General features: G+C 44.3%; 1 protein-coding gene and 1 long non-coding RNA gene across 10 annotated transcripts in view; one reads left to right on the top strand and one right to left on the bottom strand.

The window, feature by feature from the left end:
• The first annotated feature begins 609 nt into the window (after positions 1-609).
• On the top strand, positions 610-8,980 carry LOC147243710 (uncharacterized). The gene is made up of 3 exons (XR_015110367.1): positions 610-676; positions 4,012-4,081; positions 8,087-8,980. It is a non-coding gene; the product is annotated as an uncharacterized LOC147243710 (long non-coding RNA).
• A 3,521-nt stretch (positions 8,981-12,501) lies between these two features.
• The window catches only part of fcho2 (FCH and mu domain containing endocytic adaptor 2), a 58,167-nt gene continuing 55,385 nt past the window's right edge, over positions 12,502-15,283 (bottom strand). For all 9 annotated transcript variants that reach the window (XM_086186792.1, XM_086186795.1, XM_086186794.1 and 6 more), the window contains one exon: positions 12,502-15,283. In XM_086186792.1, the coding sequence (XP_086042918.1) occupies positions 15,261-15,283 (23 nt within the window). In that variant the 3' untranslated portion in view covers positions 12,502-15,260.

Below are 15,283 nucleotides of genomic sequence, written 5' to 3' on the forward strand. Positions count from 1 at the left end.
TTGCAGAGCCTTGGAGCCTTCAGGGGAAGACATAAACTTCCCCCTTTTGCTATGTGAACATGCGCATTCAGCTCCTTAACACCCTCGGCTAGCATATCAAACTGCTCAGCTCTGAAAGGACATCTCAGCCTCACCTAATTGATTTACTGCTAAATGAATTAAAGTGAATGAATGAATGAATTGAAATTAAAATGGCAGTCAACTGAAACTTTTAGGGCTTTTTGGGTCTTAAATCTCACGTGACATCACTTCCTCTCTCAAAGACACCTTGAAAAGACACTTCCTCAGTCCCACAATTTCAATGCTCCGTGGACAAATTACATACAAAAACACAGAAAGATAGAAAAGTTTGTCTTCTGCCAGCCCGTGTCGTCCTCATTGTGAAGCTTGCACAGTTTTTGGTCACACAGCTTCCAAGTAGTGAGCGCGCTCATCCGATCCTGCACCGACTGCCATGGTGAACAGAGCTCCTTCTGTCCCTGACACGAGGGACCAAGGTGTTGCACATTTTAAAAAAAAAAAAAAAAAAAGTTGGCGTTTTTGATCTGCACAGTGGATTTTTATGACTTTATATCAGTAATGCAGTAGCTGGAGGACAGGAAAGTGCAGATTTATTGTTGCTGTGTTTGTGAGATGTCAGTGAACGTCTCAGAGAACCACACAAGACACTTCTAGGGTGAGTGACGTCCACTCAGGGACGGGTAGATGTCTTCATATGCAGGTGGACGAGCACGGGTGGCGCCGCCGTCGCCCTGTCGTCTTTCGTCTTCTCTCCTCTCAATCCTGCAAGAAATTAGAGGCAGACATCACATGTGAGGGAGGCTTGGTTTAAGGTGGCTAATATCCAAGTGTTTACAGGCCCAATTGCTTTAAAGCACACGTTAGGAAGCCAATTGCCCTTTTTAAAGGAAACACTGACGTTGAGCAATTCCTCCCTTGATCATTCCTCTATTTGGCATTAACCACTGGAAACAGACTGAAACAGGTCAGAAGTTGTGACAACATAAGTGAGAGGTGGTGAGCTGAGCATGTGTTAGTATGATCAGGGCAGCGGTTTATAGTTATCTTAGGTTAACTGTATTATTCCTGCTGTCTGTTTTTATTATGGTGAATTACTTTCCTGGAAACCTGCTGGGAGTAATCGCTAGAAACAATAAAAGAGAGTGAAAACTTTCCACTAATGGAATGCAGCTCCGTGTTCACTAGAATCGCCCCGTCCAAGGATAGTTGATTGGATTTCAAATAAATGGGATCCTGAAATTAGTGGAAAGGAAAGCAACTTGATGTTTCCCTCTGCAACGAGCCACTTGGTCGAGGAACAGGTGGGAAAATATGATGAGCTACATCTTCATGGAACAAATTTCTTTTCCCTTAAAAAATTAAAAAAAAAAAAATCACATCTCGATATGAACTGGAACATTAGGAGCTTTGTTGGTTTAACTGTCCCAATTTCAATATTGGCCCTTCTTTGAGAAAAAAAAGGTGATTAATTTATCCCCCCCCCAAAAAAAACTTGCAACATTTTGTGTCATGTATGTGAAACAAACCAGGATCAGACTGGAAACTACATTCAGCTCTGGCAAGTCCACCAGCCACAAAACGTGTATGTTTTTTTTTTGGTTTGTCCCAAGTTTTTGCCCTTCATCCTCCATCTGTCCACCTGCCGGTGTCCTTGGCAGAGGGGGGGTGGGCGACCATCGCCCCTGCGACATGGTCTGTGGTGACTGTCGGTCTCCTGATCTGAGAGGCTCCTCTGCCTCAAGTGAGCTGCAGCAGCCTGGTCGGTTCTCCGACAAGATGTTCTCCTGTAATTTTTGGTGGCCTCGTGCCTCTTTTTCTGGTGAGACATTTGGATGACAGTTTATGAAACGTAATGTCATTTTTGGTCCATAATCTTGTCATTGTCCGTTGATAAGCAGCCAGTGAGTCCATGCAAACTCCTGAGAGACTCAAGGAAAATGGCAGATATTCCTTTCATCCCGTCCATCCAACATTTTTAACTAGAAAAACAAATCTGTGGTTGGGTTTATGCACACACACACACACACACAAACCCACTTGGTAAAAAGGTTAGGGACAGTTTTATTTAAAATACAAATACGTTTGTCCGTAAAAGCTGCCAATGTCCCCTAATGAACAACAGCTGCTGATGTCAAAAAAACAACAACCTAATTTCATCACCAGATCAACGGCTACAACTTTCTGGAATTCTTTCAAAAAACCTGCAGGTTTTTTTTCCCCAGAGCAACAGCTGCAAATGTGGCAAACTTTGGGAAAAACACCGGATTTTTTCAATTGAACGACAGCTGCCAGCGTCCCAGCATGTTACTAAAACACACGGTTCTGTCCCCTCATCAATGGCGATGAACCTCCCCATTTCTTGCTAAAAACTCCCCAAGTTTTGTCGCCAGAAAAATGGCTGGAAGCAGCCTGCAACATGGGCCTGGTATTTGCCAGAACTCCCAGATTACCAGTCTGAACTCAGTGTAATCTATCGTGGAGATTGAATGCCCGGCAAGAATCTGAGGAGCATAATGAGATCCAGGTGTGATCGTGTTCATTGACTCCTCACATCTTTTTATCGGCGCTGTCTCACCTGCTGTTCGTGTTAACGTGCTGAAGGAAACGCCAGGCTTGCGTGTGAATGGCAGCTGTTTATTTTTGGAAAAAAAGTGGTGAAGGAACCTGTAGTGTAAAAACCACACGTTCTGTGTAGCAGCATGTTGGAGCCCAGCAGGACTAAACCATTATGCTTTCACAGGCGTCGGAGGCTGTAAACACTGATGCCTACCTGCTTCTTCTGCGGTCGGTTCCCGTGCTGTGAGCTGAGCCGTCTTCTTCTGTGGTGAAAGCTGCGTTATCCACAGAGTAGACAGCGCCAAGAGGAGGAAGGGCTGCGAGGACTCCAGTTACAGGCTGCAAGTCAGCGGCCTGTCTGTCCTCCTGGGTTATTAAGTTATACGGCGGTGGAATACACAGCATTGTTGTGGCACCGTGTAACATGATTGGCTGACTTATGCTGCTTAATGTAAAAGAGCTTCCTGTCAAGGTTTGCTCCCTCGCCGGCATGACGAGCACCTCCTGATCCCTCTGTCTGCACAGCCTGCAGGAAATGACGCCGAACCTGCAGACGCTGGTGAGCACGAACATCCCTCCGACCGAGATCATGATGGGACCCAACAGTTGGGGCCACTCGTAGTGGGGGTTGACCTGGTAGCGCTGCCACCCCATAGCGGTGAAGGTGATACCCACCAGGGCCAGGCAGATCCCAGAGAAGAGCAGGGCCGCTCCCGTCTTCTCACCATCCAGGAAATATGCCGACAGGTGAGGAGGTGCAGCTGCAGGAGCCGGGTCTGCTGTCGGACCTCTTGCCCCGGCGGGGTCCAGTACGCACCTTTGTCCTGGCAAGTTAGTCCTGCACCTTTGGGGTCCTTGTTGGTCCATGATCCCTCTGTGTCATACATGTGTAGACACGACTGACTGACCATCCAACACTGAGTAACTCTGAGGGCAGTCGCCAGCCCAGAGGACGAGCTACGCATTAACCTGCTCCAGGAAATGGTGGACCAGCTTGAGCATCGAGTGCGACTCCAGATGATTTGATTGAAAACCGTTTGGGTCAAATATTACTTGAGTGCTGAAGTATGGCAGATAATGAGAGACACGTTACAGAACCATTTTGGCTCAATAAGACCTAGAGAGAACCCATCACGGTGAACTCTGACCCTGGTCCCGGTGTTAAGGACAACCCACCGTCTTCAGTGACACACCAACAAGTTCTGGCGTAAGAAAAACAACAACTTGACGTGATGTTAAGACTAACTTATTTAGCTCTGTCTTGACCCAGGCTCCGCCCCTCCACCAAGCTGAGTGAAAATCAGTTTTTGTCCAATCCTGTTGAGAGATAAACAAACACAACGGGAAACACGAGGTTCTTGATGGAGGAAATGATTAACAATGCAGTGAAATAACTCAAACATATTTCCTCCTCTGTGTTTACTCATCCATCAGGCTCGGCACCGGCCCTGAGACAGAATAACGTGATGCAGTCAGACCACGAAGAAGATCTGCTGTGTTCGAGGTCTGTCTGAGTGAAAGGGAGATTCCTGCACGCATAGAATGTGATCCAGAATCCACCTTGTCAGTAGTCGTTTCACACAGACACGTCTTCCAACTGCTCGGTTATGCATAACTGATCAGCGACAGCTCACGCTGCAATAGATGAACAATCGGTCTAGCGTGTTAAGTGGAATGGGCTTAAAAACACATCACGCTATACGTGTTACAATCAGAGACTAAATGAGCTGCACACGGAGCGAAACCAACACGTTACACGCAGGCGTCTCGCTGCAAGAGCCTGGGCCAGCGTGGTGAGTCTGCTGAGGCTGACTGGTCCCTCGGCGTCATGCTGCAGCTTCGTGTTTAATCTCTGGACACTGCATGGAGCCTAAACCTGAACAACCCGCAAAACTCTCTCCATCTGTCAAAGGGTATCACTATTTTGATGAGAAACAAAGAAAATGTGAAGAATCATTCACGTCACAGCGTGACGATCCCCTCCAGGTCTGACCTGCGGCTCTCGCCTCATCCACCAGTCTGACCTGCAGGTGCGCAGGAGAGAGAAATGGTCATTTTTGTGTCCTGCAAGTGGCATTGTTGACCAAATTTGCCCACTTTACATTATAAAACCTTATGTTCTGGGGAGAAAAATCAAACTGAAAACAAGGAAAACTCTTTCTTTTTAAAGTTCAATTCTGACGATACACTAAAATTCTCTCTCTTACAGGACAGAGTGCAGTATTGTTTTAATTGCAGCCATAGCCGGAGGTGTGTGTCCTCCATAGGTTTGCTGCGAGACATGTGCGTCTGCTCTAGTGAAAAAAAACACCACTGTTCATGAATCTTTAATTCTCAATGCAAACACAGTGACATGCAAACATGTTTTTCTGGTGAATTTCATAGCAGTCTGCTCTTCTCCCGCTGGACAGCTTGCTTTCGCCTACATAAAAGCACATCCGCACCGCATCGCGTGTCAGAGGCCCCGTCAATCAGATGCGGCGCTTATTAAGCAAAGTTCTTGGGCGGGAAACTATCAAATACACACACACACACACACACATACACACACACTCCTAGTTGCCAGCCGTCAAACCTGTGTATCTTTATGTTTCACAAAGCTTCAGCTCATTTCACTTGGCACCAATGTACAAAGGGGACAGACAACCAAAGAAAGAATCCATGTTAAGGAACCCCCCAGAATCCAAGCTGCACAGATTCTTTCAATTAGCAAACTCCAAATATTTATGGACTGTACATTTCCTCTCTGGAAGGAAGGAGAGTTCTCCTGTTGACTCACATGGGGGTGTATTGATCCCCTGGGCTTATGCTTCATTTCACTGCAGCTCTACCACCATCCTGTAGAAGTACATCTATCCTAATTATTCTTATTCTATCCCAATGCAGCAGCGTGAAATCTAGTAAAGTGGATTTAACACAGGTAGTTTGGCCTAACAACACTATTTTAGTGGACGTCCTCAGCCTTCACTGCTTTCCCAGATGCTCAAAGCCCCCCTTGCAACGGGAAAGCTAGCTAGCTCGCTAGTAGCAACCTACATGCTAAAAAAACGTAAATAATAAAAAAATAAAATAGGGCAGATCTTTTAGGGTATCCTGAAGTGTTGTGAAGACAAACATGAATATTTAAATTCTGGGTTTTTCCTGGACGTTACATTGCCAGGGCCCCGTCGCTGCATGCAGGGCTTATTAGCACAGGCAGCAAACTGCTTTCAAGTTCAAGCTAACGTTTGGAGGGAATGTTTCTGAGGGGTGCAACTGTGCAGAATTTGCAGCTCCACTAAGGAAAGCCCAAATCATTTGCATTAAGACGTAACCATTTCTGAGTCATCCCCCTCCCCCCAATCACACACACACACACACACACACACACACACACACACCTACATGCTTACCATGACAAATAGCATGTGACGTGCCTCTGTGAACATGGCACGAAAGGGTCCACTCCCTCTCCCCGGGGCTGATGAGGCAGCGGCGTCAGCCAGTGGACTGAGCCGATCTTCACTGGATCTGGATTTTACTCCCTGTGAATCATCTCCCCTCTGCAGCAGCAGTCAGGAAGCATTTACAGTGAAATCACACAACAGTAGTATGTTTTAGTCTAATTGCGGTTTCCAGGAACCTGCAATTATTGCAGCTCGTTTCTCGTCTTAAAAGAAGCAAAAGGGGGTCGAGGGAGGCACGGATACGTGTCTGACAACGGACGTATGCAGCCGCCCTCGCGAGAGCAGGCTTGCAGTGGGAATGCTTGGTCGCAAAGGTCAGGTTGTTTCTCTCTCCAGGTGATGTTTAAAGAATAAATACATGCTTTTCTTCACAAACAGGATGAATTACAGTCATGTGCCATTTTCAAATGCGAGTTAACATGTTAGTTTGTGAGCCTGAGAGGTTCTGGCAGGTGGGTTTGTAACGCCAAGCTAGCTGTATCCCCTCGTTTCCTGTCTGGGCAGAAATGTAAGCCTGCTGACTGCTGACTGCAGCGTCAAATTCAGAATTCAGACCAATCCCTTGATTTGCCTTTTTCAGGATTAAATTAAATCTATATTTGTCTCCAAATGCACTCAGACAATGAAATCTGAAGTTCGAAAGTTACTTTATGATGGAAAATATTTTTCTTCTGCTGTACAAAAAGTTTGGTTCACTATGAATTTCAATGCCTCAAGCCACACGTCAGAAAATGTACATATTTCCCCGAATTGCAAACATAAAAACACAGGAGAATTTCAGTGGAGAGTTGAGCATCGAGGTGGAAACAGACAACGTGACGTCAGAGAGTTTGTGAACGAGGTTTTGTGTCGTTTTGCACTCGTTAGTGTTCGTCTCCAGCAATGATTACGAGGCTGCTGTTTTCCGGCTCCTGAAGTCACCGAGACGTCATGCAGGAGGAAAATAATTTCTTCATGAACTGAAAAAAAAAAAAAAAATCAAACGGTGAGAAACTGATAAACCAATGGTGACAATCGGGGGAAGTTTCACTTGAATTCTGTTCAGTTTGTTTGGGTAAGATACGCTTTTAAATCGTGTCTAATAATATAAATAATAATATAAATCTTGCCACTGCAGGAAAAGTCAACTGATCATCCGCAAAGGCGTTGACTACATAAAGTGCCGGACAGCAAGAGGAGTTTGAACCGTACACAAAAATATTACAATACTACAATTATACTGTGATACTCTGAGGTGCGTTTATTTGAGACGGAGTGGTTGCAGTAATAACATCCTGACTTTTTGCATTTAATGTCATCTTCATCTTGTCCTTCTGAGCGTCGGTGTGTCGATTGCATCAACATTAAGTGCACGGGTATTTATATTTTTCTTATATCTAAGGATGACTAGAGTATTTCAAGTACTCTGGAAGTGATTAAGAAAATGTAAAAATGGTACAATTGCCGTCCTCTCTGTCTACTGTAGAACAAGAGGGACCCGCGCGCTCTCCTGTTCTCCGGCCCATTAATCGGTGGCTGCGTGTTCCACCAGGACAGTCTGAAGCTATGATGTTCCCCTTTCCAGAACGCTTGTAAACTACTGCAATGTGCCAGCTTTCAAAATATTGCGGCGGGCTGGGGTTCGGTCATGGCAACGACCCAGCGAGACCATTTTCTCTTCTTCAATAATCCACTTTATTAGCTGCAACTTGCAGAGTCACAATAAATGAAATGTGAAACAGAGCAGAACACGCCGCGTGGAGTTAACTCTGCAAACAATTGTAAACCAGAACGAGCTCCTCCTCTTCCTGGTAGCACTGGGAGGCCACGACATGAGGCCGTTAATGACACTGGCGTACTGGAACGAGCTGTGGGAAACGTAGTAAGGTGGATGTCTGTTTAGAATAAGAGTAGAAACCTCATTTTTGTCCTCCATTATCATTGTTTATTGTTTTGTTTTGTTTTAAATCACTAGACATCAACTTTATGCGCTTTCTTTCAAGAGTTGAAACAAACCATCATTTTGTTTTTGTGATTACACCCTTTTTTGTTTTGATTTTTGTTCTTTCCCTCCCTTTCCTTAGTCGGACATTGCCAGTAGGATGCCACAGGGATTGCAGCATCACCGTGGGTTCCCTCGTCCAAAAGCCACAAGGATTCTTACAATATAGTTTGGATTGTTGTCGGAAACTAATTTTGTGGTAAACGAAAGTTCATGAGGCTTTCACAATTTGTTCAGCAAGACAGACATCGTTGGGTTGCTTTTCCGTCGTTGAGAGTTGTTGACCGTGGGGCGCCGTTAGCTTCAAGCTAAATAGCTATGCGGCTGGCTCTTTCCGCATCGCTAAACAGTGATGAAGTGGTGGCGAAATGTCTTTGTGAGCTCAGGGCACCTGTATATGTATTTTTTGGGGGGGTGAAGTGTCGCTTTCATGTTAAGGCCCTCAAGCTGGGCCTGCTGGATGGGTAGGACTCCCTGAACCAGGCAGCCTAAAATCACAGAGTTTCTGAACTGAAACTTCTGTCTGATGCAGAAAACTTTTCAGTTTCCAGACTGCACAGGCCTGTCCTGTCAGCCTGGCTCCCTCACTTGTTGACTTCTAAATTTATTTTCATAGATTGTCCTCTTCCATCATTTTTATTTCATGGTTATGGTGTGTTATCCTTACCCTGAATGTTATCTGCATCAGTGTGTGATATTGGTTTCCCTTTTTTGTTGTAAGTCACAAAACAGAATTCTCACCAAAGACTGATTGATTGATTGTCCTTTTAAAGACTTTAATTCCCTGTCAGTTTTGTCAACATTGTGTTCATATTTTTATTGGCAGGAGGAAAAAGTTGTGAGAGTTCTTCTTGCTGAGTGGAAAATGTGACAGATGCAGTTGGACGTGAGTCTGACAAGTTCAGGGTTTGAGTTATTCTAAAGAGGTCCGCAGGGGTTTGGAGCGAGCGGGAGAAGCAGAGGAGAGGAATCCATATTAATGCAATAAACTTACACCATCTTTGTTTGTTCAGATGGTTTTCTTCGTGGTGAAGAGGGAGGGCAAATGGGCACATCAATTATAAATTGGCCATAAAAGTTACTGATGTGGGGCTCGCTCTCTGGACTGTAGAATAACTCAACTGTATGGCTCCAGCGGGTCTTTGGACAAACACAACTGTGATGGTGGACAACAAAGACTGAACGCTTCCTCTGCTCCAACTGCTTCACGGAGCTGATTCTGACATCCAGCTCATCAATTGATACCAGACACATTCCGCTCCACATCCTAGAAAAGGATTTTCTCTATTTTCATTAAAATATATATATATGTATGTTGATTTGTGTGTTGCTGAGTGTTAAATGAGAAGATTGAGATGCTTTTCTTGGCCACACAGACCCAGTGGACCACTCAAGTGTTGGACAGGCATGCATGTTCGCAAGAGTGTTGAATTTTACAGCTGTGCCACAGAAAATACCCCACAGTGTGTCGACAGGTCCGTGCAGCCATTTAATTCCTTTAATGAGACAACTGAATGAATCTCCATCTCCAGTGAATCTCCTTTAAGTCCAGCTGGAGTGCCATGGGCTTCCGCATTTTCACGTTTCTTCTAAATTCGTGACGCAAGTGTGACTGCAACCAAGGGTCGAGCCCTGAATGCCTGTTTTACCTCCTAGACTCTCGATGACGGATTAGAAGGGAAGAGCCGAAGCGCCTGAGGGCGGCCGGTTTGACGACCAGGAGCAATTCCGTGGTGGTTTTCTCTGCAGCTCCTCTCCAGACACCCTGGGGCTGAGTCAGCTGATACGACCACCAAAGTTAGCTGCACAGCTTTTCCGGTCTAAGCAGAAGGCCGTCCCCACTGATCCTGGATCTGCTCTACGTTCCTGCCTGTTAAAAGGAAGGTTTTCGTCGCCGCTCTTGCCTGATGTGCTTGCTCATGGAGAACCGTAGGGTGTAGCTTCATTGAAGGAGTGTGGTACTGGACCTGCTCTACTTGTGAAGTGTCATGAGAGAACTTTTGTTGTGATTGGGCGCCGTGCAAATAAAATTGACTTGACTTGACAGCTAACTGAGCTAACTGTCCAACAGCAGTTAACCAGAACAAGCAAACCAATCAGACCAGCAGGAAACTCAGCGCTACTGCGCTCCTCATCATCAAACTGGTCTCCGTAGGGTTTCAGTCCGTTCTGTTACGTCCATGCTCACCAGGAAACTGCTGAGCCAGCACAGCTAGCACCAGTTAGCATTAACACGAGCAACACTGGGCCAAGATAACATGTCTGACAAAGCTCGCACAGCTACAGTATGGGTTTCCCACTTTGTCAAAATTATTTCAGGGATTTTATTCACAATTATTTTTCCTGGAGTTTAAAAGTTCCTTTGGCCCACTGCTGGCCCACTGCTGGCCCACGGCAGGCCTGCGCCTCCTCCTCCTCCGTCTGACTTACTGCTGTTCTCCTCCATGATGTATATGTAGTTTAGCAGCAATGAGACCTGTTAGTGTGCAGACTTTCTTAAACATGGCAGCTGCAAGCAAATTTGAGGCAAATACTGAACCAATCAGAACCAGTAGAAAAAAGATCCTTCCCCATAGTTCCTGGAACAGAAAGCGCGACCTACCGAGGTGTTTTTTTTTTTTTGTCCCTGGAACTAAATTTTGAACGTGATCCCTGCTGTTGCAACAAAGGTAGTTCCTCCAGAGATTCCAGGTTCAAAGGGAACGTTCCTGTGGTCCACGAGGGTTTATGGACGCCTGTGCACAGAGACTGGATGGTACGTACGACGTGTCTTGCCAAGAATAACTCTGGAATCCATAATAACGTGATCAAGATTTCAAGACATTGAGCTAATTTAAGCTCTTTTGCTGGCTGGCGCTTCATGTTTACTGTATTATCCTAAATAATGTCTCACATTAACTTTTGGACGCTCGCATTTGTCCCCATCGACTTGCCAACTTGTACGCGTCAGACTCGCGGATCATCTAGAGCTGCATAAAAGAACTAGACGCGCACAAGAGCCCTCATATGGATCCACAGTTTCTGGATATGACAACATCTCACACGTCTCCTTTGGCTTTACCAGAGAATAACATCACCCACCAGAGCGCCTAAGATCTCTTCCTCTCCGTCTGAGCGAGGCAGACAGGGAAAGTAGAGTAAACACTGATGGCTCACACATGTGGCTGTGAAAAAATGGAGGCAAAGGGACGTAAAGCACAAGTGTGTAAATAGGCAGGAGGTGTTGATGTAGCGCTGAGCGCACACACACACACACACACACTCATGCATATATCCTCCTATCAGGGCTCTGCATGAGCGTCTCGCAGCAGTACATTAGTAACACGTGTGTGATGGTGTCTTGGAGCTTTGTTCTCACGCTCCATCACCCTGTGAGGGTTGAACACAACCCTTCTGACGTGGTGCTTCTTAAATATAAACCCGGCAATAACAGGTTTGTGGGTTTTATCTGACAAGTTCTCGCTTTAGTCGCGGGGGTCGATAACTTGGATTCGTCCGTGAGAGCGCGTGACCTGGCAGACAAGCCAACCAGCGCTCATCAGCTTTGGATCAACATTTGTCTAAATCCTTAGTGGCGGATTAAACACTACTTGTTTGTCTAGACAGGTGCTTTCTTTTGTTATTTTTTATCTGTTCATGAGAAATTCATCTTCAACAGCTGAAACTTTTTTTTGCCATCATTTGTCTCTTAGCAGCCCCCATCATTACCTCCATAAAGGGACTTTTTTTTTTTTTTTTTTCCCCTGTCGACTCCTTTTCAGGGCGATGAGGAACTTTTTCACAAATTGTAGTGGAGGAGTGCAACGCAGGCCCAGCAGCAACCCTCTCTGATTTTGGCTCACATCTGCTTTACCTGGTGAAACATGCTATTTTTGCGCCTGTGCGACGGACGTTCTCAGGTTGTCGTCTCAGTCCAAACTTGACACACGGCACAAGTGTTCACCCGGACTTGGAAGGATAATTTGAGTCTGGTGGTCACCAACAGTTTCTGACCAGAAATCGTAAAAAAATAAAATAAAAGTGTCCTGTGGCAAAGAAGTTATTCCATCAGCATGAGGATGAGTAGATAATGTCTGAATTTTCATTTTTAGGCGAACTATCGTTCATATCCAAAAGGTCAAAGGTCAACTTCAATGTGAACATTAAAATGTTCAGGGGAAAAAAAAGACAATTTCCTGGCCATTTTCAGAAATATCAGTAACAACTCTAGATTTTTTTATTTTTTTTTTGTACAACAAGGAAGAACCCACCACAAAAACCCTGCAGGCCGCAGGTTTTCCATCGGCCTTGGCATTTTGGGTTTGAAAACATGAATTTATTATTTCGACTGCTTCTCCTGCACAGGGGAGCTTTCAGCCTGGGGACAGGTCGCTGATCAAACGCCACTCCTCACACAAAGAGAAGAAATTCTGATGTTTGAGGGCACTGATGTTCAAAAAACAACCCTGTATTCACGACGAGCTAAAAGAAACCACACGAGGCATGTGTAAAGTAGTCATTTTCATATATTTGTATATATTCATATATTACACATTTGATACAGGCACAATGAGAAATCATAAAAGTAGAGACAAAAGTGGCTGATACTGGTAAAAATGTACAAATTACGAGAATCATTTACACAATTTTTTTGCTTTTTTTTTAAACTCTGTTAAATACAAAACAAAGAAAAAGAATGTGAAAGTGACCAAAAACGGAGCCTTGTAAATTTATACTGACAGGTTTTTTGTTTTTTTGTTTGTTAATTTCTTTTTAGGGAGAGCAAGAACCAGCTTGCTTCAAGACAATTCTAGAATCTTTGTGCTCTTCTTCCACAGCACCCTGTTGTCTGATCGCACCGAGACAACACAAAGACATGCTGATGTCTCACAAATATCTGCTGCTACAATTTTAGGATTTCATGTAAACTCGCGTTTAAATACCTTACTACAACATTTGGCTGATTAAAATTGAGGGTGAGAAGAAAAAAAAAAATCAACATTTAAAGGAACAGTCCCACAATCCATTAAAGAATGCTGTCTGCCTTCAAATCAATATTAAAGGGTTTTAGCCTTAAAAGAACACGCCAACATTTTGGGAACTTTTTGTCCGTCGTCCCCAGAGCCAGACAAGACACGAGAGACCCGTCTCTTCTCTGTGCTGCATTGAGGAGCTGAGACCCGCTAGTTAGCTTAGCAGAATGAATAGCAGCGGATGGGAAGTGTTAGCACACCTCTGTCGGAAGTCATCAAATGGATCAGGCTCCAGATGTGGGTTTGTCCAGCAGTAATGCTCCTCTTACAGTCCCTCTTCTCGTCAGAGTTTCAGCGGCTGACGTCTCGAGGTGCTGCGCCCACTTAGGAAAGTAGTTCCAGCTATCTGCCCGATATAAAAATCTTATAATTTTACATTGTCGTTTCATAACCCAGGTTATATTACATTAATGCAGGCAAAGACTGTCTTGGAAAAAAAAATTCCTCCATTCTTTGTGCTAAGCTAACTAGCAGTCAGCTGGTCTCCGTAAGTCTCTGCTTCCTTATGTAGGACGGAGGAGAGAATAAAGGTGGTGAATAAGCGGATTTCCCCGAAAAAAAGTTAATGCAGGTACAGATGAAGGGGAAACAAAGCAGCGGATGATTCATCACCCAGGCTGGATGCGATGAGTGAAAACAGATAAATCACCAGTTAAACGGCAGAGAGAAAGTCCAACAAGCCATGTTTACAGCACAGAGGACACAAGCGAAAGCCGTGTTTGAGGTTGTTCTCTGACGGAGGGGTCAGGCAGCCTTACGATCACTAATCAATCACAGCATCCAGGTATCAATCAGCCATTGAGGGATCACAATCAGACTGACAAACAACAAAACTCCAACTCCAGCAGCCCAGAATAGTGGAAGCACCGAGAGTCAACTGTGGCAGTTTTCCATCCATGCACCCATTTTCCAGACTGACTTGAAAAGTCTTTCCCAGCAGGCAGCGGGTGAGAGGCAGAACTGTCAAACCACGCCGGATCACTCAGTGCCCAGTAGTTGTGATAAGGCATTTCAACTCATAATCTGGCCTTTCTTGCGCGACTCATCCACATCGTCTACTGCACAGTGAGTGAATGAAGATCGTAGAAAAAGATTTTTAAAAAATGACAATCACAGAGAAGACAAACACGTTTTCCTGGAAGACAGTTGAACAAAAGACAAACAGACAAACGTGGAGATATTTTTTTTCCCTTCAGTATCCCAACAAGAGTAAAAAAAAAAACAACAACGCAACAACACACAAATGGCACAATGGTTGGTGCTGTTCTTGTTAACTGTGCTGTCGAGTACAAAAGAAGGAGTCGAGGAAGATTCAGGCACATTTCTCCGTTCGTAATCAGAAATACTTCAAGTTTTCTTTTTCAAAGGCTGCGTTTAGGGGGCCTCTTACGTTTGTTTTACAGTCAATTCGATTATTTTAGAGTAGAAACAAGGGGGTTTAATATAAAAAGTACTTGACTAAAAGGGGAATTCACAAGAATTATTTTTTGTTGTTAAAAGCCCACCGTGACTAGCGGGCACTTATTTAAAAAAACAAAACAAAAAAAACAACACTTACTGACAGAGAAATGCTGCTTAAATCTGGAAACCCCAGGAATACAGTTGTTGCCTTTAAATCCACAGAAGAAGAGGAGGCACTGAGGTCGGATTCTTTTTTTCTTCTTTTTTTTTGCATTTGTTTGAAAGCACTTCAATGTTATTTAGACAGAGATCAAGCTTGTGCTACACGTGTGAGAGAGAAAAATCAGTAAACAAACTGAATTTTCAGAGCGGGTCGGGGGGAATATTCAGTGTCGACGGCGCGAAGGTGAGAAACGATGATGTTCTTCTCTTCCACACGGAGGGGTTTGATTTATATTCCTTAAAGGCTCTTGAAGAAATAATAGAAGGGGGGGGGGAAGTGTCTGAGAAGATAGTTAGTGCGCTTTTTTTTTCTCTTTTTATGATTTCAAATATAAATTTATATCTAATTCATAAACTGTTTGAATATACAAAAGTGAATTGATCAGAAAGCATTATTAGACTTCATATCTACACATTTCCTGAAAGCTCATCTTAGTTTAGCTTTTATTTCTCTCCTTTTTTTTTTTCTTTTTTTTTTTCTTTCATTAAACAGTGTTCAATACTCAGTGCTGTTTTATTGTAGTGACGTTCTCCAGAGGTCCAGGACGCTTTGCAACGTTGCTGACTTTTGTTTTTAAGTGAGATTTTTTTTTTTTCTCCCCATGAGAGTGGTGGGTCACTTTAGCAATCTGCCATGTAACGTC

Source organism: Aulostomus chinensis, chromosome 19 (genome assembly GCF_037954235.1).
Source record: "Aulostomus chinensis isolate RoL2024-O1b breed Wild chromosome 19, RoL_Achi_v1.0, whole genome shotgun sequence".
NCBI lineage: Eukaryota > Metazoa > Chordata > Actinopteri > Syngnathiformes > Aulostomidae > Aulostomus > Aulostomus chinensis.